This window comes from Geotrypetes seraphini, chromosome 5 (genome assembly GCF_902459505.1).
Source record: "Geotrypetes seraphini chromosome 5, aGeoSer1.1, whole genome shotgun sequence".
NCBI classification, from domain to species: domain Eukaryota; kingdom Metazoa; phylum Chordata; class Amphibia; order Gymnophiona; family Dermophiidae; genus Geotrypetes; species Geotrypetes seraphini.
Window position 1 is genome coordinate 215580433 of NC_047088.1, and position 24721 is coordinate 215605153.

Sequence of the window (24721 nt, forward strand, 5' to 3'; positions counted from 1 at the left end):
TTCAAAAGTAGAAACTAGGAGTATGCGTCATCCTCTGCCAACGGGGCTTGACACAATCTGTTATGGTAGGTGCGTGCAACAAAAAAATAAATGCAGCTGCTGACTTTAGACCCAAGGCCAGGGTCTCAAATTACCTTTTGAGGATTAAATCCACTCTGCAGTTTTGCACATCTTTTAAAGTTACTCTGCCTATACTAAGTAGCGAAGTCACTTGTACTACCAGCAAATCCGCTTTAGGCAGGACAAACAATTGCTGAAAATCTGGAGCCATTGGATTCAGCTTTGTCATAGGCCTGGTAATCCACAAGGGGTCTTCAGGAGTCTCCTAATGCTCTGTCAGCATCTTCTTTTTTTTTTTTTTTAATCTTTATTCATTTTTAAAACTCACAATAAGTGTAACATAAAATACAATCATTTTATACTTTAACATCACTTAATATATCATCAAATTCTAACTCGCATCAAATATCCCCCCTCCCTCATACCCAACAATTATTCCTAAGCATAAGAAATCATAAAATATTCCCACCCTCCCACCCCGGACGTGTATGAACAAAAGGGAAAAAAAAATTAATATTTATTCTATGTAGTAATTTCAATCTTTATAGTATCTTGTTAATGGCTCCCAAATAATCTGAAATTTCTTAAAATTTTCTTGCTGCATGGCCATTACCCTTTCCATTTTAAATATGTGACACAAAGAGTTCCACCAATAGCTATAATTCAGCCTAACCCAATTTTTCCAATTATTTGTAATCTGTTGTATGGCAACCCCTGTCATAATAAGAAGCTTGTTATTATTAGAGGATATTTGGCTCTTAGCCCTCATTAACATGCCAAACAATACCTGGATATCTGGATGCGAAGAAAAAAAAAAGTGGTCTGAGTCTTAAGAGTTGCTCATAAAACTGAAAGCTCAGCCTCAGAGGTCTGCGGGGGATCAACCTTTAATTCCAACAAGGATTCTGTAATTATCTCTAGCAATGCTGCCAGCTTAAAAAGGCAGCACATTGTCGGGTCTTCCCCCTGATCCAGGGCTGCCACAGATTCTTGTCTGGTGGCCTGTCCGAGACCCTACATTCTCCAAGAGTGAGGATTCAGACTGGGCTATTAAGGGCATTGATTTGAACCCTATTCCTCCAAGTCCTTCACCAACTGGACCTCTAGGGAGGGAGAACTGTGCTTTGAGAGGGTGAACCCCCTGCACAATCAGTGGTTCCCAACCCTGTCCTGGAGGACCACCAGGCCAATCGAGTTTTTGGGATAGCCCTAATGAATATGCATGGGGCAGATTTGCATGCCTGTCAGCTCCATTATATGCAAATTTCTCTCATGCATATTCATTAGGGCTATCCCAAAAGCCCGACTGGCCTGGTGGTCTTCCAGGACAGGGATGGGAACCACTGCCCTAGATGGTGCCTGCAGTCCCCCCAAATTTAAATAGGCTGCAAACATTAAACTCTCAAAATCTGGAGTATAGCCCTGAACAGGGAGCTCCAAGGACACATGCAGGAACTTAGCTTGTCTCCTCATGGTCCCAGAAGCCTCTGCACATCTGCGCTTCACTAAGTCCAACACGTTGCTAGCTGAGCAAACTAGGGGAATTTTTGATCCCCAAACCAAGCCACATGTGAGTACGTCCAGCGCTCCAACCCCTCCCTCATGTGCCCCACAGTACGTGGAATATAGATGCTCTTCAGCCGGCCATCCAGAGTCAATCTAGCATGAATTCACATTAAAACAACCTGAGTCGAGATCAAGATGTCGTTGAAGACAGACGTGTTGAGCTGAGTTCCCTCCCTGATGGAAGTTAGAATTAGCCACCGAAGTTTGCCCTTGGGTTTCTCTACTTTTTCTTCACCATGGGGAAGCGGAAAGGAAGTTCCCGGCCAGATCTTCCAGTGGCCGGGGACTCGAGACATCTGATACAGACAACCATCACTAGAGCAATTGTATGCTATGAAACAGAGGCATCGTCAGCTTTGGGAGGAACACTGGATCTAACGGCGGACCTCCGTATTGATTGGGTTTTCCTGAACCCAGATTAGGGGCAGGCTCTCCTCCAACCCGGAAGGAAGAGCTCAGCAGGAACGGAGACAAGTTAGTCCTCCTAAGAGGAAAGGATGGTGTCTACCTCTGGAGGAGCAGCAGGGGGAAAGTCGCTGGTGGAGGTTTGACCTGTTGGAGCCCTATTATCAGCACCTCTGCAAGGAAGCTGATTAAACTCCATCTTTTGGGAGTGACACCATCTATTTGGAGAGATGATAAAGCCTGCCATAGCCAACATGGACTCGCTGTGGATAGCTATTGAGGTCATGGATTCCAACCTGATGAAAGCAGTGACAATTTTGCGAAATGATTGTGGAGTTATTAATTCTTTGGTGAACACTCAAAGTGAAACTGCTTGGCTCATCAATTCATTTATTTCCTGATATATCACAAGTGACACAGAGAAAGAAGAAAGGGCTTTTTGGCTTAAAGGCCTAGATAGAGAATGACCCGGAGAAAAATTTGTCCCCGTCTCTTCCCCCACAAGCTTGGTCCCTCTCCCAGCCCAAGCCCTGTGAGCTTGGTCCCTGTACCCATCCCGTCTCTGTAAACCATCTGATCCTATCCGCACAAGCCTCGAATAGTTATGATTTTATATTGAACTTATTTTATTAAAGCATAAAAAGAAACAATATTCTGTACAATTGTCATTTTATAAACACAAATACAGAGCAAGGATCAATGAAACCCTGTTTCCCCTTCCCTTCACAAATATCCCCTTCCACTATCAAGAAAACTGAATAAGCCAAATTATTACAGAATGCTACACAGAAAGAAAAATCATGTTAACAGAATACCGCAATCACACATGACAGGAATAGTGTTAGGGGAGTGAAACTAGGACAACTGCCCCCTGGTCAGAGAGAGCCCTAAGCCAGCTGGAAGCTAAAGAAGCACGGCATGGGCTTTGTGGTCCCCAGTTATGTCTAACACCAGCTCTAGGAGGAAACATATTCCAATCTGATATATTCTTATCACAAAATAGAAAATAAAATTCTTTATTTCTACCTTTTGTTGTCTGGTAATTTTATTCTTCACATTACATTGGTCTCAGGCTTTGATTTCTGTCTTTCTACTCTTAACTTACTTGCCAGGGTCTCCTGACCATTTGACATTTCTTCTTCCTCCATGCTCACCATTCATCTTCCATCTCTGTATGTTTTTTCCTCCATATTCAGCAAGCATCTCCCTTCTGTCTCCTATACTTCTCTTTCTAGTATTTCCCCTGTGTCCATCTCCCTGCCTTCCTCATTTCACCATTTTATGATCCCCTCCTCCTGTGTACAGTATCACTCCTCTAAATCCCTATGCCCCACCTCTCCAGCATCTTCCTTCTGCGTTCTTATTCTCCCCCATGTCTAGCCATCTTCTGTTTCCATATAACCTCCCATGTCTAGCATTACCCCTCTGTGTCCATATATCACCCCCATGCAGAAACAGCATTTTGTCCCTGTTCCTATGCTCCCATCCATGCCCACAATCTTCCCTTTTTGTACATTTCCCTGTGTCCAGCTTCTCCCCTCCCTTACACCAATGTTTGTCGCACACTGTCTCTTTCCTCCGCTATGTTTAATATTTCACTCACTCTTCCTTTATCCCTTTGGTTCAGCTTTTCTCTTTCCCTTTCCTTCTCTCTCTTCCTCCCTGCAGATCCTGTACCTCTCCTCTTCCCTCTAGCCCCCTTTCCCAATGGCCCAACACCCCTATCCCCTCCCTTAAGCACCCAGGTGTGGGTCTGGAACCTCTCACTTTCCTTCTCTCCAGCTTCACTCCACCCACCACATAGGCCCATCACTTGTTTCCCTTCCTCCCCATCCTTAGACTAGGATCCAGCAACTATCTCCCTTCCCTTCAGCCATTCCATGTCTAGCAGTCCAAGCAACTATCTCTCCACTTCGCAGGTGAAGCAGCAGCAGCAGCCCTTCCCCTCGCATGTCAAGCAGCCCCCCTCTCTATTGCTGGCCCAACAGCCCCCTGACACTCGCACCCTCCCTCCCAAAGGCGGAGGGCAAAAAAAACAAACAAACCTACAAGTGTGACTCCTGGGTCGACCCCTTCGTGCCTCCTGGGCCGGGAATACCAGCCTGTTGGAACAGAAGCTTCCTTTACAAAGGGCTGCTCAGACCAGAACCTACTTGTTTCCATTTGTTTCCTTACGATGTAACTTCTGGCCGGATGTTACATCGGAAGGAGGGACTTGGCGGCAAGAAGGTTCCAGTCCGAGCAACCCTGCATCACAACTGCTGGAAGCTTCTGTTCCAACAGGCTGGTGTCCCCCCGGGAGGTGCAAATGTGCCTACCTAGGAGTCACACTTGCAGGTTTGGGGTGTTTTTTTTTTTGCTGTCCACCATCAGGAGGGAGGGTTTGAGGGTGGGTGGCGATAGATACTTCACTGCTGGGGATAAAGTCATTCACCGCTCCATGGGGCAGTGAATGGCCTTGTCCCCATATCCGCGGAAACCATTTTTTTCTCTTCCATTCCTGCGGGTTACCCGTGGCTAGCTGTGGGTAATAGTCACTGTGCCATTCTCTAGGCCTCGAGTCCAAGCTTTGGGAGCATCTTTCATATTAAAATTTCCTGCAAAATGTTGTGTTTCACTAGGTAGTAAAAACTTTCTTTTTTTTGATCTGAAGCAATTGCTGGACTTTACTGTGGTTAAGAAAAGGGGTGGAGTAATAAGACCAATAGCTTCTCCTCTAGCTTGATAGTACTGGCTGCAGACTTTGTTTGTCTGTCTTCTCTGCAATATGTAAATTTCCTTCTCACAATTTTTTTTTTCCTTGGTTTCTACAAAATTGTGGACTAAATAATCAAAATTCTTATTGTTTGGCGACTTCACTGTAAAAGATTTTGTGCTTTATAATATGAATCTGTTTTCAAGTATTGTATGCTTGATTTTTAAGTTAATTCAATAAATAAATAAATCCCAGCCTGAGTCCATATAGAATGATTTTAAACAAAATCGAGGTGTTTTGAGGCAGATAGAGGCTTTTAAAATCAAACTGGGAAATCCAAAATGCCTGCTGCAGCAGCATTTTAGTGCTAAAAAAGGGCCCAGGAAAGCTAAACAGAAACACAGAAAATTCAACAAAGGGATTTTTGGAGGTGGGGAAAATATACCATACCAGAAACCTCTAAACCTTCAATTTTTAGACCATCTCGATGTTTCCCATAGACTACAACAGGGGTCCCCAAAGTCCCTCCTTGAGTGCCGAATCCAGTCGGATTTTCAGGATTTCCCCAATGAATGTGCATTGAAAGCAGTGCATGCACATAGATCTCATGTATATTCATTGGGGAAATCCTGAAAACCAGACTGGATTCAGCCCTGGACTACAAGCTAGCCTGTATTCATTGTTCTAGTGCTGTGCCTGCTTCAGCTGAAATTGTAGCTGGACAACGGAGAAGATAACTGCCACAAGCAAGCATGAAATTCCACTCTAAATTCTTGTTTCTCTGGTTTGCGAAGTCAGAACCTGAATGAGCTTGAGACCCCCAGACTCCCATGGCTCCTCACATTTAGGGGAACGGGGTGGGGTGGGGTGGGTACACAGCCGACACCTACTAAAGCCCTCAGGACCAACACAGGGCTACACAGCCGGTGCTCCCAGGGGAATGGTCTCGAGTAGTGCTGCCCTGATTCACGATTGGCAAAAAAAAAATAAAAAATCAAACTTACCGATTCGTCAAACACATTGCTAGAGACCCGTTCAGGCTTTCCTTCTGCCACCGGAGTCCTTCCATCTAATGTAACTTCCAGTTATGCGAAACCAGAAGTTACATCAGAAGCAAGGACTCCGGTGGCAGAGGGAAAGCCTGAACAGGTCTCTGCGTGCAGATCGGCAGCAGCAAGGCTCTCTCCTCCCCTGCCAGGCAAAAGCGGTGGTATCGAATGCGATTCATTACCTTACTGCTACTTCTTTCCATTCGGCCGCCCAAGCAAAACAGGAAGTTTTCACTGAGGGCGGGCGGCAGGAGTGGATCGCTAAATCACTACCTCCTCCGGCAACATGTTGCAACGTCAGAATAAAGGTAGATGGGAGGAGATGGGCTTGGGGGAGTTAGTGGACTGGAGAAGGAGAGATAGAGAGATGGATAGGAGAGATGAACTTGGTGGAAGGGGGCAGATAGATGGTGGAGGGGAGAGATGGACTTGGGGGAGATCATGGAGAGGGGAGATGGACTTGGGGGAGGGGGAGAGGGAGAGATGGGCTTGGGGGAGTTGGTGGCCTGGAGAGGGACAGATGGGGAGAAGATGGATGGTGAAGGGGAGGAGATGAACTTGGGGGAGATCATGGAGAGGGGAGAGGGATAGAAGAAATAATGGATCTAAAAACAGGAGAGGGCGAGAGATGGTGGACAATGGGATTTAGGGAGGGAAGGAACAGAAAAGGAGAGATGTTGGACACAAAGGATGGTATAGAGGGGGATAGAGATACTGGATAGGAGGGTAGTTAGAAAGAGAAAGGGAGAGCTGGTGGGGAAGGAGGGAGAGATGCTGGATGAAAGGGTAGTTGAGAAAAGGAGAGATGGTGGATCTGGGGATGGTGGGGTCCATCGCTGTAGCTACAGGAATAGAAACGAAAAAAAGGAAAGATGCCAGACCCCCGGGGGAGGGAAGGGAAACGGAAGGGGAGGACAGAGATGGAAGATGGATGGTTAGCCCGAAGAAAGAAGATGACAAATGGTCAAGAGACCCTGTCAAGCAAGTTATCAGAAGATGTTTGTTGCAGAGCCTGGGACCAAAATGATTTGAATAATGAGCAGACAACAAAAGGTAGAAAAAATGATTTTATTTTCTGCTTGTGATTACAATGTCAGATTTGAAATTTGTATCCTGCCAGAGCTGGTATTAGACCACGAACGTGAGCTAGGATTTAACAGAGGAAAAGTCTTTTTTGTTTATTTTGTTTACACCACAGCGCCAGTGTGGGTTGGAGAGGGCAAAAGGGGTGGAGTGGGTGAAGAGGCTATAAATAAACCCACCAAGATGTTTGAAAAAAACCACCCAATTGGGCAGGAAAATAGAATCGAATTAAAAAAAAATCGATTCAATAGGCTGAATCGAATCAAAATATTTTTTCCTGAATCAAGCAGTACTAGTCCCGAGCAACCTAAGTGTTAAGGCAGGCTGGCCAAGCAGATTCCCTGTAAAAAGGATTACCCTCCTGGCTACAGACTTCTGATCATAAGATCTGAGTCTTCTCTCAGGCAGAGCTGTACTAGTCAATCTTAGAATCTCCAAAGCACTGCAAGCCTCGCAGTTCAGATGAAGACCCCCCCCATCCAAAAAAAAAAAAGATCTAAATCAGAGCAGATCAGAAAGACACTTTCTGACTTGCTTATAGAAGGAAAAACTGAGGAGGTGGGACACAGTCCAGAGATGCAGGAGGCAGAGCCAAGAGAAAAAGGTAGATAATGCCTTCTACAAATTCTCAAGTAAAAGAGAATAATGCACTTGTTCAAGACTCATATGCCTGTTGCACTAGAATTGGTATTATATGACAACTGTTTTACTATCTCCTGTAGAAATCAATACATCACCAATTTCATTAAGCCTTTTTTGATATAAAGAGCTAGATGCACTAAAGTCAGTAAACCTGTTTTCACAGCTTTAGCAATGATCACTTTTATCGATCTGATGCACAAAATGGCCCACCGCGTGTTTTTCCCCTCGATTGCCCATTTTCCGATGCAGCCATGTAAATTAGCCTAGTGATTGGTTCTCTAACATTGCTTGGCTATTCCCCTCCCAAAAAAGGGGTTTAATGATCATAAAAACTGACAGGTCTGCCTGTTTTTTTCAATGGAACAGATAAAGAAGAAAAAAGTCTCCCACCATCGATGACGGCTCTCCAGCATGAACCCCAACAAACCACGGCACGAGAGAAAATTGCCAGGAAGGATACTCAATCCCTGCCGCCACGCAGAACATCCCTGCGCTATGCCCCCCAGAGCCACTGTCTCCCCCCAAACATGAGGGATGCCCAATTCCTTCTGCCAGGCAGAACACCCCAACGCCATGATCACCCCCTGCATCAGGCACCCTCGAGCCACTGACTCCCCCCGAACCTCCCCCAAAATAGAATGAGGGATGCCTAATCCCTTCTGCCATGCAGAACACCCCAACGCCATGATCTCCCCTGCATCAGGCACCCTCGAGCCACTGCCCTGCTGAACCCCACAAAAATGGCAGGAGGGATGCCCACTCCCTCCTGCCACTGGACACCCCCTTTTTTAAAAAGTTGGAAGCAGGAAGCCAAATCTGAGGCTCCTCCTTAGATCCGCCAGTCGTAAATGACAGGCCTTCCCCTCCACAGTGAATCATGTGATGCACGGGGAGGAGCCACAGGTGAATGAACCAATCAGGCCTTAGGCACCTCCCTCTGTATCCAGGATAATAAGGGAGGAGCCTAACTGGCTTGACCAATCAGGGCTTTAGGCTCCTACCTCAGTATCCTGGATACAGAGGGAAGGGCCTTAAGTGTCTGAACCATGATGCACTAGGGAGGTGAAGGCTTGTTATTTACGATTGGCGGGCTGAAGCAGGAGCTTCAGAACGGGTCCCGTTTCCAACTTTTTAAAAAGGTATGAGGGAGGTTCAGGGGGGCATCCCTCCTGCCATGCTTTTTGGGTTTGGAGGGGACATGTGATTCAGGGGTGCCTGGTTCAGGGGGTAGCCATGGCACGAGGGGGGGTGTTTTTTTCTCTATGGGACAGATTATGTAACACACACACACACAAGATCTGTGCCATTAAAAAAAAAGACGCCCTAACAGCAGTGATAGGAAACTGCTTCCCCTGTCACTGTTGTTAGGGCTCTGCACATGTGCCAAATTGCTCACTGAGCGATTGATCGGTCGCATTTGCATGCAAACGTGATAGCACATCGATCACTGCTGGAGAATTGGCCAGAGAATCAGCCAACAGCGATATAGTCGCTATCTTTAGTGCATCTAGCTCAAAGTGTTTTAAAAAGATTTTACTGGAATGCTAAGAGCGTAGTAATACAATACCTTCCAGTTGCCTGCAGAAAGATTCTGGAGTGATCCAGCAGACCCTTCTAACGTAGCGGGGTTGGAACTTTCTGCTAGGAGGGTCAGATACGGCTTCACTACAGAAGGATGCCATAGCATTTCCACACCTTTGGGAGACTTAGAAAATCCTGGTATTGGGCCAACTCCATCCCACTGCAAATAAAACAACATTGTTATAGATTAATTTATGTATTATAACACTCTTTAAAAACAAAACAAAACCAAGATAAGGTAATATTCACTATCTATAACCATTTTCATTGCAGCATAATTTTGTTTATTTGAAATATGTATCTTTGTTAAGTGGTTTGCTTTGTTATATCTCATAAACTTCAATAAAATGTCTGAGAAGAAATGAGCAGATGCCTCATTTATTTTCATCAATATTGTCCTGTTAGTATGTTTGCTTAATCATGCAGCTGTTTTCGCTAATGCTATTCTTGTAACCTGGATATGGTCATCACCTGATCATCTTGTGGCTGCCTTTTCTTCTTCTTTTTCTTTTTCCCCCAACAACTTGACTCTGAATCTTTGCTGGGAGACTCTTTGCCTATAAAGGCATCTATTTCATTTATGCCTAGCAGCCGAGCCTGAGGTACCTCTACCTCTAGACGATACGATAGATTCCTCAGTGTGCAAACACAGTTCTCCACAGTCTGGAACGTGTAGAACAGAAAATATCCTACCATTAATCTTCAAGAGGCAAAGCAGACAGAATGAACATACTTAAGGAATATGTGGCTTAATGTTACCAAAATAACATATAAAAAGTATATCTAAACAAACTAGCACAGGTCTATTCAAAATCTATGAGTATTGCCATAATTGAAAACTTTTGAGTTTGATTTAAAACCTTTACACATGGTGCATAAAAAGACTTTTACAAATATAAAAAGCCTACATCAATACATAGATCATTATTTCAGAAACATATCAAAGTGTCAATACCACCACTTATATGTGTATATTGCAAACACATGTAAACACCAATTTCAGAAAGCCCTTTTTTATGGAGATTAAAGTCATGCAGTGATTTGAAAGAGGCTTTGGTATGTGTAGGACTAAAATTTACACATGCAAAGAGAACACACATGTTTGGAAAAAATTTCCATGTCAAGCTTTATATCAGTTCAAAGGCATGCATAGTTTGTAAAAAAAACTTTGTTTCAGCTGGTTAAGGAAGGCATTCTTTTTAATCCCCCATTATTTCCACCTCCAAAATGAAACAATATTAAAGTTATATAGCCTCACTATGTAATTGGCGGCTTATACATGTATAGATTTGTAAAATGGGGCATCTACATGTGTGGTACTCACTTATATGTGGAAGTTGAAAAATCAGCAGCTTAATGTGAAAACTGTTGGGGTTTGTGCTATTCATACTTTTAACATGTATATTTTCAAAATGGTCACTCCCACTGAACATACCAACAAATACCACTGGAATTGACCAATGTCAACTAGATGTCTCAAACTGGATCTCTACATTCTCATTCCCACTTTTACATAGAACATAGAAATCAGAATTGAGGCTATCAGATCAAGATGTACATTACCCAGTATTTATTCTAGAAAAGTATCTGCTGACTTATAAGTCTTTTCTAAAAAAATATTCAGGAATACTGGCTATGTGTAGTAGGAGCAACCATTTAAAAAACTGTCAATGTTTAAATCATCAATAGAGGCAACTTGGCAACATATATATCCAAGTGTCTGTCTGCACTTATATGTGCAAGTTGGTCTTTAAGAACCTCAACATATAAATGCCAACACTTAGATGTTTGTGTCTGTCAATGTGGAACCTACCCATCTAATTGTTCCCAATTAAGAACAGAGCTGCAGTCAGCACTATCAAATGCTGGGAGGAGGGGGAGAACAAACACTGGGGAAATAAGCGTCAACTTCCCTTAATCCCCAAACCAAGCCTTTACAAAATTTACTTGTACCTAAGTGCAACTGTAAATCCTGACATTGATCTTCCTAGTCACAGATGTGCATTCCCCTTCTGAAATAAACCTGCATTCTTCCTCAAATCACACCCCCTTTCCATGTATGCAAATTGTAGATTTACTTGTGTAAATTCCAGCTTTCTAAACTGGATTTTAAAAGTTTTTCGATGTATATACATTAATACCAGGATTTACACATGTAAATTGTAAATAGTGCTTCTAAAATAAGGACCTCAATGTGACATAGGACTCTTAATAAAGAGTTGCCATACTGGGACAGACCAAAAGACCATCAAGTCCAGCATCCTGTTTCCAACAGTGGCCAACCCAGGTCACAAGTAACTTGCAAGGTCCCAAGGAGAAAACAAACCAGATTTTATGTTGCTTATCCTAGGAATAAGCAGTGGATTTCTGCAAACCATCTTAATAAAGGATTATGGACTTTTCTTTTAGGAAATTATCCAAACAGTTTCTAAGCCCTGCAAAGCTAACTGCTTTCCCTACATTCTCCCTGTAACGAATTACAGAGTTTAATTATCCATCAAGTGAAGAAATATTTTCTCTGGTTTGTTTTAAATCTAGTACTTAATAGCTTCATTGCATGCTCCCTAGTCCTAATATTTCTGAAAAGAATAAACAAGTGATTCAAATCTACTTTTCCACTCCACTCAGTATTTTACAGACCTCTGAGCCGTCTCTTCTTTAAGAACCCTAGCTACTTTAGCTTTTCTTAATAGGGAAGTCGTCCCATTCTGTTTATCATTTTTATCGCTTTCATCCCTTTTATCATTTTCTTATGAATTCATGTTCATACAATTTCAGTTGAAATGAAAAAAAAAATCAAAACAGTGTCCTTGTGTATGTATGTAAACCATACACACAAAAAACAATATACACATTTGATACAATAGACGTACTTAAGCTTTTAAAAAGTGTACAAACCTTGCTGTCATAATCCGATGTGTTAACACATGTTTGGATAACATACAGCAGAGAGTCAACCAGTCCTTCACAAGACCGCATCTGTTTTCGTGCTTCCTCTCCAGCAGAGCTTAGATTTCTAAAGAACCATCAGGATAACAGATTGTAAAACTCTATAGAAGAATATTTAAATTTAGAGAAACTGGTATGTTAACACTGATGAAGAGCAGACGGGGTTCCTGATGAGAGATTGTAATAGTAAATGATAGCATATAAAGACCAAAAAACAACAAAATTTGTGGAACAGGAGATCAGATGTACCAGTTTGTAGTTTAATAAGCATCCAAATAATATAAAAGCAATCCACAAAGGATACATACAGTCACAAGTGACTCCCAGAATAAAAAGAGACCAAATAGTGTATATAATTTCAAGTGATCCGACATGGGCCATGTTTCAGCAAAACTAAAAATGCCTTTCTTAGGGGTCCTAACAGGTCTTTGGCTTGTTTTTATTCTGTGGGTCATTTGTGACTGTATATATCCTTTGTGGATTGCTTTTATGTTATTTGAACACTTATTAAACTACAAACTGGTACATCTGATTTGTTGCTTTTCTACTTGATTTATCTTGTGGAACCCTTTGGTGCCATGAGCAAAGACCAGCATGGTGGTCCATCCAGCCTGCCTAATAATCACATTCAACATCAAATTATTTAACCATCAATCCAATAGTATTACAAAATTTTACTTGCTAAGTTCCACTTTGTGATGTCTTCCCCTCCTCTGAGCTATACAGGACCTGCACTTAAACAAAAGATTAGGTTCTCACCTTTACTAATCTTTTCTTGTAAATCCACACTTTATTCTGGAATCTGGTTATTTCCATCTACCCGTCAGAATTCTGTAGGAAGTCTCAAACTTCAGAGATTTAAACTAGAGAATGACACACAGACAGATTTGTCCCTGTCCCTGCAGGAACTCAATTTCCCTGTCCCTATGAGTTTTGTTGCTGTCCCTGTCCCATTTCTGTAAGCTCTGCCTTAACCGCACAAGCTTCGAACACTTATGATTTTGAGGCTTGTGCAGATGAGGATGGAACTTGTAGGAATGGGGCAGGGACTTGCGGGGATGGGAAAATTAGTTCCCGCGGGGGCAGGGAAAAATTTGTCCCTGTGTCATTCTCTACTTTAAACCCCTCCCCCTCTTACCTCTTCACTGTCCCTGTAAGCATCAGTTAGTCTTAAAGCAGTCACGAACATCTGTAGAGAATAAGAACAAGAGAGAGAGAGTGGAATAGGGAAACTCCCCAACAAAAAAAGTCTATTCTGCTCAAATGAACAAATGCAATGATGAAAAATAAGAGAATAGGCCATTAAACATTAGAAACCTGAACAACAAAACAGTGCTATAAGGAGACATAGCCTGTACTGTCAGAAGGGTCGCCTGAACTAGAGACCCTCCAAAACTAAGTGCTAAACCCATTCTGATGGCACACTTATAAAAGCTGTACCGAACAACCAGAAGATAAGTTGAAAGTCTTTTCTTCTAAATTTTAGCACAAAACAGCAATGCACAAGGCTTTTATCCTTTGCACCGAAAATGGAGTTTTTTTGCCAATGAGGTTAACGCCTAACCACCTTTAACCACTTCTTGTGGCAGTGGGAGGGTCCCAGTCTGAGGCTTTTTCCTCCTATTTTTCAATTGCATTTTGTAATTAAGCCTGAGCTGTGCTGCTTCTATCCATCAGACATTGTGCATTATTCTTGTGAAAGTGTTTTCTTAATAATAATAACAACACTTATAAAGGCTGGTCAGAAAACAGAAATCCAGTTTACCAATACTTGGAAAGTCAGACAATCGGTGAATCATTAAGGTATAGGGTGGGTTATCAGAATAAAATATGGATTTACAAGAAAGAAGATTAGCAAAGGTAAGAACCTAATCTTTCGTTCTTGTACAATCTCACTTTATTCCAGGACCAATGGGACGTAACAGAGCAGTCTCAGAAAATCAGGATGGGACTGATGAGCCTGCGGCCAAAACAGAGGCACCAAAAGCAGAATCCTACTTAGCTGCCTCATTGATCTTGTAAAACTTGGTGCACGTATGCAAGGACTAGGTAACGGCACTGCAAATCTTATCAAGAGAAATAGCTGATAACTCTGCCCAAGAGGACAAACCCCTCTGGTAGAATGAGCCTGCCCTGTGGAAATGGCCATACAGATCCATCTGGAAATGGTAGCCTTAGAAGATGGCCTACCCTTGCGGACAGGACCCACCAGAACGAACAGATGGTCAGAGAGTCAAAACTTCAGATACCGCAACAAGAGTTTGCCCATATCCAAGGACTGCAAAAACCAGTCCTGCTCCCCAGATCCAGAGGAAGCAAAAGCAGTATGCCGGACTTCCTGATTCACATGGAAAGCGGAAACCACTTTCGGAAGAAAAGAAGAAACAGTGCACAGCATCAAACCAGAATCCATAATAAGCAGAAAAGAATCCCGGCAGGAGAGACCCTGAAACTCCGAAACCCTAAGAGCTGAAGTAATAGACACCAGGAAGCCTGTCTTGATCATAAGAGCCATAAGGGATACCTGCTCCAGAGGATATAGTAGATGAGCCAGAGAATGGAGAACTAGGTTAAGATTTCAAGTCGGAGAGGGTAGGCACAATGGAGGACTAAGTCGCAGAGAGCCCTGTAGAAAATGAGCTACATCCGGATGAGCTGCCAATGATCAAATCAAAGGAGGACCCATACAAGAAAGACCAGCAATCTGCACCCCAAGAGAAGCTACCGCTAGGCCCTTCTTCAGGTCATCCTGCAGAAACTCCAGAACATGAGGAACTGATGGAACAGATGGGTCCACCTGTTTCAGGATAACTTCTCCAAGTCATTGCATAGATAGCCACTGTGGTTTTATTTTTGTGGTGATACAACATGGCAATCACAGCTGAAGAATAGCCCTGGCTAGTTAAGGCTGTGTGCTCAATAGCCATGCCATAAGACCAAAGCAGTCTGGATTCTGCAGCGTAAATTGGACCCTGCATAAGGAGGTGAGAATGACAAGCTAGCCGGAGCCCCCAATCCTGCTGGAGCTGAACCAAGTCAGCATATCACGACTGCCTCGACCAATTGGGTGTGACCAGGATCACCAGACCTCCCTGGGCTGCTATCCATATCAACAGATGCCCTATTCAAGTTCAAGTTTCAAGTTTTATTGAATTTGATAAATCGCTTATTGCATACTAAGTGAGTAACATTTAAAAATATATTGTATACAACCTTAAAAGGGGGGAAAGAAAACACTGACAGTACAGACGAACTTAGATACATAAGGAAAGGGCAAAGGTGGGCAAAAAGTTACAAAATTGCTGTTTTTCAAGAGAAAAGAGAGCAAAAGCCGAGTAGAGGAAAAAACATTAGGATTGGGATAAAATGGATAAAAAGAGTTATTTTAAAGATTAAAAGAAGCTTTGAAAAGAAGAGTTTTTAAATTAGTTTTAAATAAATTAAGATCTTTAACTTCTCTTATGTATAAGGGGAGAGTATTCCAGGTAAGAGGGGCCATAACTGAAAATATGTCATGACGTCTGGTTCCAATGATTTTCAAGGAAGGAATCATAAGCAGCCCTTGTGTTGTAGACCGCAGGGAACGAGTCGAGTTATATGGAACTAGAAACTGGTCTATAAATTGTGGTTCATTAGTGGATAATGTTTTAAATGTTAAGAGTAGTATTTTGTATATTATTCGTTGATTAATGGGAAGCCAGTGTGAGTCTATTAAAAAAGGTGTTACATGATCATATTTTTTACCATTGTGAATAATTTTAATTGCGGTATTTTGGATTATTTGCAAACTTTTTTTTCCTTTTGAGTGATATGTAACAGAAGTGAATTACAGTAATCTAATTTAGATATGACGAGGGAATGTATTAAAATGTTTAAGGATTTCGGTTCTAGGAACTTAGACATAGAGCGAATTAAGCGCAAACGATAAAAGCAACATTTGACTACATTGCTGATGTGCTCTTGATAAGAGAATTTGTCATTGATGATAACTCCTAATAACTTTAATGATGATACTAACCCAATTGGTATATTGTCTATTAAGAAAGGAGCCGATAATTTTAATCCCTGCTTCATTGGGAAGAATAAGGCCTTAGTTTTTGTTATGTTTAGAGCTAGTTTATTTTGTGTGAGCCAATTTTTTATTTTTTCTAGTTTTTGATTGATTAGAAATATTTCATTAGGATTTTTGGGGTTAAATGGGTGGGTCAATTGAATATCGTCTGCATAAGCGTAAGTGGTGAAACCTATAGATTGACTTAGACTAAGGGAAGACATATATGAGACCTTCCCGTAGCCAGGGCTGAACCAGAGCATTCAGGCCTTGCTGCTGGCCTAGTGATGGCGACTGAAGAAATTATTTGCTGTGTTGTTGACCACAGTCGCCATGAGATTGAAAGTGGGATGCCTCCACTGATCTACTATGCAATTGAATGCTCTTTGAAACAGAAACCACTCTCCAGGATCCAGAGTCTGATGACTGAGAAAATCTGCTTGAACTTTGTCCACTCCTGCCACTTGCACCGCTAACAGCGTCAATAGGTGTCTCTCTGCCCACCAGAAGAGAAGCTGAGCTTCCACGCTCAGGGAAGGACTCCTTGTGCTCCCCTGTCAATTGATATAAGCTACCACCATGGCACTGTCCGAGAATACATGGATTGCTCAATGATGGAGATGACCCTCGAAGTGGAGAAGAGCCAGCTAAATTTCCCGAAGCTCCAGGCGACTGATCGACCACTTGCATTCTGAGGGAGCCCACTGGTCCTGAAGAGGGATGGACATACACACTACTCCCTAACCTTTGAGACTCGCATCCATAGACAGAATCACCCAATCCGAGATCCAGAGAGGAAGGCCCCTGGATAGCGAGAGGGGTCGTAACCACCATGCAAGTCTGTTCCATGTCACAGTCATTCAGGGCAGGGGTGCATGTAACATGTCCCGCAGGGGAAAACAGAAAAGACAAGCTCCCAAAGTCTGGCTTGTAGGAAGGAAAACTGATGCTTACAGGGACAGTGATGAGGTAAGAAGGGGAGGGGTTTAAGTCTCTGAAGTTTGAGGCTTCCTATGGAGTCTTGGCAGGTAGACGGAAACAATCCCTGTTCCTGGAATAAAGCAGGATTGTACAACAAGAACTTCGGAACATCACCCTCAATGATCCCACTCCACCCTCAAACTCCAGCACTTTCTCCAGTGCCTACCTCAACATTCGCTCCATTAGAAACAAAGCCCAACTTGTGAAAGACTGGCTAACCATCTCCAAGCTAGACCTAGTTTTCCTAACCGAGACATGGCTCATCTCAGACAATGACATAATCATCAATGACATCTAATCCAACGGCTACAAAATCATCTCCCTCTCCCCAAGCTCTAAAAGACGTGGTGGAATCACCATCATCTTATAAGATCATTTCAACTTCCAAATTATTGATTCTAAATCCACTGAAGACCTTGAAATCATCACCTGCACCCTCTTGAACCAAGACCTCATGAATCAACTATCTACTACATTGATCTACATTCCGCTCTCTGGTCACCCAATCAAAAAATTCAATCAGGTTCGTTTAGCACGATTTACCTTTTGTAAAGCCATGTTGCCTCAGATCCTGTAACCCATTAGATTCAAGGAAGTACACTATCCTTTCTTTCAGCAACACTTCCATTATTTTTCCAACAACTGAAGTGATGTCGATATAAAAAATTCCTTGATAGGACTCTTTTTCTTTCAGGCAGGCATCTGGAACAACACCTTAAGTGCCCTCCTCTTAAATTCTCCATCTTACCAATCCTTCAGAAAATCTCTGAAATCCCACTTATTCAACAAGTTTATCTGATCCTTCGAAACCCTTCCATTCCACCTACAATCCCAACCCGCACCCCTTCCTACCTGCGCAATCTCACCCTCTTCTCTCCCCCCTCTAAATCAATGCTGTAATCTTCATTTCCATCAATACCAGCGGTATCCATACTGTATTTCTACTTTACTGTATATCGTCTTGAACTGAATAGGTATGACAGGATATAAATAAAGCTATTATTATTATATGAATGCGGTATAAAAAATACATATACTTGATCCTGATCCATCCTTGAAATTTCCAGGATTCAGACATGTAGAAAAGTCTTCCTTGCACTGGCGCTATATTCCAACTATTGGAGTTTTTGTCAAAACCCACTCCAACCCAATGGCTAATCAGTTATGCCATATATGAGACACCGACCGTAGAAGTCTGTCCAGCACTGGCATCACTTTCCCACTACTGGAGTAGCCATCAAAGCCCTACACCAGCCCATTCTGGTCTGTTTTGCCTGATCTGACTGTATGAGCAGTGATGTTATATTATAAATTATTTCCTTGAGGTCACATTTTCCTAGTACCTTTAGCCTAACAAATGCTGATAAAACTGTGAAGCAGCTTATTTTTAAAATAATTTACTTGTTAAAATAATTTACTTGACAGAACATGCACAAATCATTAAATGTCCATTTTTATCCCCATTTTAAATTTTATTTTTAAGGCAAACTATGGGCTCTTTTATTAAGCTGCGGTAGGTACTAATACATGTTTACCACAGCAAGAAAAGGCTTTACCGCGGGGTGCGCTTAGGCACCAAATGGTAATTTTACAATCAGTGTGCAACTTCCCATGTGCTAAATAATAGATATTTAGCAGTGCTGGGGGCGGACAATACATAACATAAGAATTGCCATACTGGGACAGACCAAAAGTCCATCAAGTCCAGAATCCTGCTTCCAACAGACCAACCTAGGTCTCAAGTAGTAACACAGATTTTATGCTCTTATCCTAGGAATAAGCAGTGGATTTCCCTAACCCATCTCAATAATGGCCTATGGACTTCTTTTTCAGGTAGTAGACTGATTAGCACATTATTAGTGAGTGAATCCTTACTGCCCATAAAATAGGTAGAGGTAGGGGCTCATGTGCTAATGGCCATGTTCTAATGGGAAAATCAGTGTGTGGCCATTAATTCAAAAAATAAAGAGTGGCTATTTTCTCCATGTGGAAAAAATGACGTTAGAATGTTAGAATGACTTGCATAAAGATGTGCTATGACCACTTTTTAAAGCAGTTTGGCAAAAGGGCCTTTATGCATTTCAAGTTTAATTCTCTCCATGTTAAAGAAATGCTACTATTATGATCCTATGGAAATTAACATGCTACTATTACTATGTGGTTCATCAAAACTTTTTGCCATCACCCTGAAGCCAATGTGTGGCAGCGGCTAAGAAAGCAGAGAATGTTAGGAATTATCAGGACAGAAATGGAAACAAAGATGAAAATGTTATAATGCTCTTGTATCACTCGATGGTATGGCTGCAACTTGAATACTGTGTGCAATTCTGGTCACCCTAACTCAAAAAAGATATAGTAGATTTAGAAGAGGATGTGTTTGGACAATAATTGTCCTTCTAAGGACTAAAACAATGCTCTTTTATTTTTATTCCCTTCCTATTGTTTTTCCCTTCTCTGAGCTCTTTTCTCCAAAGATAGTAGTTTTGCCCTTTTCCAATTTGTTTGAAGTACGGTAAGTCTGTATGTCATGTCATTTGTTGTACTAACATACCCTGGTATTGTCTTGAACTGTTAATTTTTAATCTGTTTTTATGGTATCTTCTCTGTTTATTATATAGTATTTTTGCACACTGCCTAGAAGTCTGATTTTAAGAAGACTGAGAATAATTCAGAATACCGCTGTTCGACTGATATTTGGTCTGAAGAAGAATGACCATATTAGCCCATATTATCATTTATTGCACTGGTTAGCGTTGGAAGCAAGAGTACTATTTAAATTTTCTTGCATTTGCTTTAAGTTGATATCAGGAGAGTCTCCAATTTACTTGTCTCCTCATTTTGAGTTATATAGACTATCAAAGAATACAAGAAGTTGCTACTTATTTGCCTATCATAAGCCAAATGGTATCAGATATAAGACCTTTTTTGATAAGACCTTAGCATTTCAGGCAGGTAAACTACAATCTTGGCTTTTCGAAAATTAGTTAAGTCTTCTTTGTTTGACAAATTTATTACTTAGTTGGGTATTTTTAAGATTGTAATTCATTTTTAACTTTTTATAATGATTTTATTTTTATGGTATGAATGTATTTCACTGATTGTTCAGTTTCTTATGGTGTAAACTGCCTAGAACTCTTGGTAATGGTGGTATAAGAAATTTTAAACAAACTTGAAACTTGTACAGAGAAGGGCAACAAAAGTAAGGGATGGGACGCCTTCCCTATGAGGAAAAGCTAAAGCAGCTAGGGCTCTTCAGCTTGGAGAAGAGAAGGCTCAGGGGTGATGATATTTCCTTAGTTAGATCAGTGGATGAAAGAGTTTAGATTGAAGTTAAATACAGATAAAACCAGATTCTTCCTCTGTTCTCCATTTAAAAAAATGATGAGGAAACTCTGATTTTAAATTGAATGTCGTATCCTATTGCTCCATTTATCAAAATATTGGGGGTTTATTTAGATACGAATTTATCTATGTCAAAACAAGTTGACACCCTAGTTCGAAAATGCTTTTTTGCTCTTTGGAAACTTCAAGCAATTAGATTCTATTTTCATACTAACACCTTTAGATTACTAGTTCAATCACTTATACTGAGCACTTTGGACTATTGTAATATTGTTCATCTAGGAGACTTACATAAAAATCTAGATCGTCTCTGCTTAGTCTAAAATACAGCAGTTTGTCTGAATAAATCAGATCACATTACGCCTTACTATAAAATTTTGCATTGGCTTCCTTTTGAGGCCAGAGTACTTTTTAAGCTGGGTTGTTTATGCTTTAAGGTCTTGCATGGGTTGGCCCCAAACTACTTAATGGAACATTTCATTTTTCCACAGTTCAAGACGCTCAGTACGGCTCTCAAACTTATTTGAATTTCCCTCAGTTAGAGGTTATCATAAAAAACACCATAACCTATTACTCTCCTACCACTCAGCTCTTTGGAATCTGATTTTTTGCAAACTTCACATTACCTCAGTTTCTTTCATGAACTTTAGAAAATCTTTAAAGTCATATTTAGTAAGTTCTTATGATATTCTGTATAAATGAAAATTTATAAAGATCAGCTGTTAAATTATTTGTAGTTCGCTGTTACTGTGCCAGCTTCTCTTCAATTGTAAGCCACATGGATCTGAGAGGCGAGAGGTTTCGCAGGATATAAATGCCATGTTATGTTAGATCTATAAAATACTAAGTGGAGTAGAAAGGATAGATGTGAAACGCTTGTTCATTCTTTTGGAAAATACTAGCACTAGGGGACATGTGATGAAGCTACTAAGTAGTAGATTTAAAACAAACTGGAGAAAATATTTCTTCATGCAATGCATAATTAAACTTTGGAATTTGTTGCCAGAGAATGTGGTAAAATCAGTTAGCTTGGCGGGGTTTAAAAAAGGCTTGGATAATTTCCTACAGGAAAAGTCCATAGGCCATTATTGAGATGGCTTGATAAATCCATTTTCCTAGGATAAGCAGCATAAAATCTATTTTACTACTTAGCAACTAGCTAGGTACTTGGGATCTATGTTGGCCACTGTTGGAAACAGGATACTGGGCATGATGGCCCTTTGGTCTATCCCAGTATGGCAATTCTTATGTTATGTTCTTAAGCAATTAAACGAATGAGTCACATAAAAGTAAAGCAAAACCTTGAGAAAATTATTTTTTTTTTAATCATGAGAAATAGCCAGACTTTAAGGTACATACACCTATTTAACGCCATCAAACCATAAAATAGCTTTTCAAACAAAGAGGACACTTAGAAAGAAGACCAACACAATAGAAAAGAGCAAGAGACAGTTAAAGATATTTTGATGACTGTTAAGTAGTACTATGGCTTTAATACAACACTATAATTTACTCTGAAATATTTTTATTAACACCATCCAGTAAACATGCATTAACTCAGTGCCCAATATTTATCTACATATGATAATATAGCTCTCTTAACAAATGTTAGGTACCAACCATATTCAATTGACATAGGAAAAAAAAAAAAAATCAAACATACCATAAATAGTGGTGTAGCCACAGACAGCCTTGAGACCTGGACCCCACAACTTTGGGGTCAGGGCCCCTCTAAACCTGCAGTACCTGTTAAATGGCTGGTAGGATTGCTAAAAGCCCTATTATACAAAGATATTTGCTATTGGTCTGCTCCCCTCCTCTTCTTTCTGATAAGGAAAACAGAAGTCGGTGGGACTCCTTGAACATGTTCAGTTTGACCAAGAACTGAGCATTTTTGTGGCATTCCAGTGTTGGTGGCATGCTGCTGACTTCCTGTTTCCTACAGCAGCAAGGAGTGAAGCAACCTAACAACAATTTATTTGGATGGTGGGGCCTTGGCATCCACCAGTAAAGGCATTTTTAATGCAGGGGTGGTGGTGGGGGATGGGATGAAAGAGAATGTATTGCTTTTCCTAGTCCATTCCTCCCCCCCCCCCAAAAAAAAAAATAAAAAAAATATCAGAGAACCGGCTACACCCCTGACCACTTGGCAAACTTTTTTTAATCAGTATTTCCTACCATCCTTTCCCCTCTTCTCTCCTCCCCCTTTATAATACCCTCTCCTCTCCTTTGTTTCTCTCCCTTCCACTCCCTTCCTATTTCTCAAACTTTGCCATAACATTATAATTTATTTTAAAAATTTCTATACCGTTTACAACTAAACGGTTAACAAGATATACATATATAATCTTAAAACACAGGGCTCCTTTTACTAAGGCGCACTAGTAGGAAATTACCGTACGCTACACTGCGCGCTATGGGGCTAGAACTAACACCAGCTCAATGCTGGCGTAAGCGTCTAGCGCATGGGGCAATGTAGCACACGCTATTCCACACGTTAATGCCCTAACACAGCTTCATAAAAGGAGTCCATAGTAAAATAAACATACAAAGAAGTCTTAAAATTCATGGGTAAAAAATACTAACATAGCTTTGCATAGAAACAGAGCTTAAAACCAGATAAAAGTTAACAACATGTCATGGATACAGATTAATATCATAAGTGTGGATCATAAACAGTTCATCAGGTTTACCAAAAAAGGTATGTCTAAAAGAAAGCATTAACAAATAACTGTTTTAAGTAATTTTCTAAACATACACCTCTCACAACAATTCTGCATCTGTCCAACCAGAAAGTTCCAAATCTTAACTCCTGCACAGCAAAAAAGTCTTTTTGCCAGTATCTACTATCTTGGATTCACAGCAGAGCCAAATTCTCAGAATGCAAAGATCATTTTTAAATATAACTAGATATGCTATTTTTAATCATTTCTGGAATATTTCCATACAAAAATTGGTGACAAATCATTAAAAATTTGTACTATATTCTGAAGGTGACTGGTAGCCAATGGAGTTTTTGGAGATGAGGTGAAATATGGTCATATTTAGACAAACTCATTATCAATCTTGCTGCTGCGTTCTGTGTAACATGTAACGCTTTACATCTAGCCTTTGTTATTCCAAGATAAAGGGCATTACAGTAGTCAAGTCTTGACAAGACCATAACCTGAACTACAGTTCGTAAATCGTATGGTGCTAGCATTGGTTTAAATCGATGCAACAAATGCATCTGTGCAAAACAAGCTTGAATAGTCTTGGTTACTTGCAACTTCATTGTTAGCCCAGAATCTAATCTTACACCTAAAATAGTCTTGAACTCATGCACCGGGAGAACATCAAATATTTTCACTTCCATAGGCCATTGAGGATTCAATTTTCCTACCAACATTATTTCAGTTTTATCTACTTTTTTCAAACCATGTTTTCCCATCCACTTCTCAATTTTACTCATATATTCACTCAATGATTTCTCAAAATTATCATTCCATCCATCAACTGGAAAGAAAATATGTCATCTGCATATATTCAATAGTCTATGCCTAAAGTTTCAAATAATTTCCCTATAGCAGCCACGTAGATATTGAATAATAAGGCAAAAAGAGCAGAACCTTGTGATACTCCTGTCCTAGTTGAATATATATTTGAGATCTTACATCCATTTCTCACTTGAAAGGATTATCCTAGAAGATAGGTTTGAAAACAGTTAAACACAAGATCATGTATCCCAAGATTATACAGGTTACCCAACAATTTATTAAGATCAACTGAGTCAAAAGCTCCAGATAAATCTAAAGACACTAGACAGAATGTCTTATTATGATCCATCCCTAATCGCAAGGTATCAATTAAAGAGATCAATAATAATTCTACACTAAGAAACTCACTACAAAACATGATATGAAACAACTTGATTTATTTCAGACGTGCAAATATTACCTCATGCATCCAGTGGTGTTCCGTAAAACCAGTGAAGACTGGAATTTCATTTTATGGTCCTCGTCAAAAGCAAAATCGTTCCACCCAGAATGAGGTATTATCACAGTGTTGGTCAATGTTGATAAAGCATCTCTAATGATTGTCATCTTTACTACATCACATGAAGACAAGTTCCAAAGCACACCTACAATAAAAATTAAATTGAAATAATTAATGCCAACATGTTTTATAAATATGCAATAATTTTCTTCTCAAACAAAGGAGAGTTGTATTTCCTTTATAAAAGATTCACTATTTAGATTACTGTAATATTTCGAATTATAGATTCAAAATGAGAGAAAATATTTAAGAACATGGTCCCCTCAGTATACAAACTGTTTT

The 24721-nt window shown here is 40.7% G+C and overlaps 1 protein-coding gene across 3 annotated transcripts in view; it reads right to left on the reverse strand.

The window, feature by feature from the left end:
• The window catches only part of PKP4 (plakophilin 4), a 287449-nt gene that overhangs the window by 57866 nt on the left and 204862 nt on the right, over positions 1 to 24721 (reverse strand). For all 3 annotated transcript variants that reach the window (XM_033944462.1, XM_033944460.1, XM_033944461.1), the window contains exons 13-16: positions 24341 to 24524; positions 11980 to 12097; positions 9553 to 9744; positions 9068 to 9241 (exon numbers count right to left, since the gene is read on the reverse strand). In XM_033944462.1, the coding sequence (XP_033800353.1) occupies positions 9068 to 9241; positions 9553 to 9744; positions 11980 to 12097; positions 24341 to 24524 (668 nt within the window). The remainder of the gene's footprint in view (positions 1 to 9067; positions 9242 to 9552; positions 9745 to 11979; positions 12098 to 24340; positions 24525 to 24721) is intronic.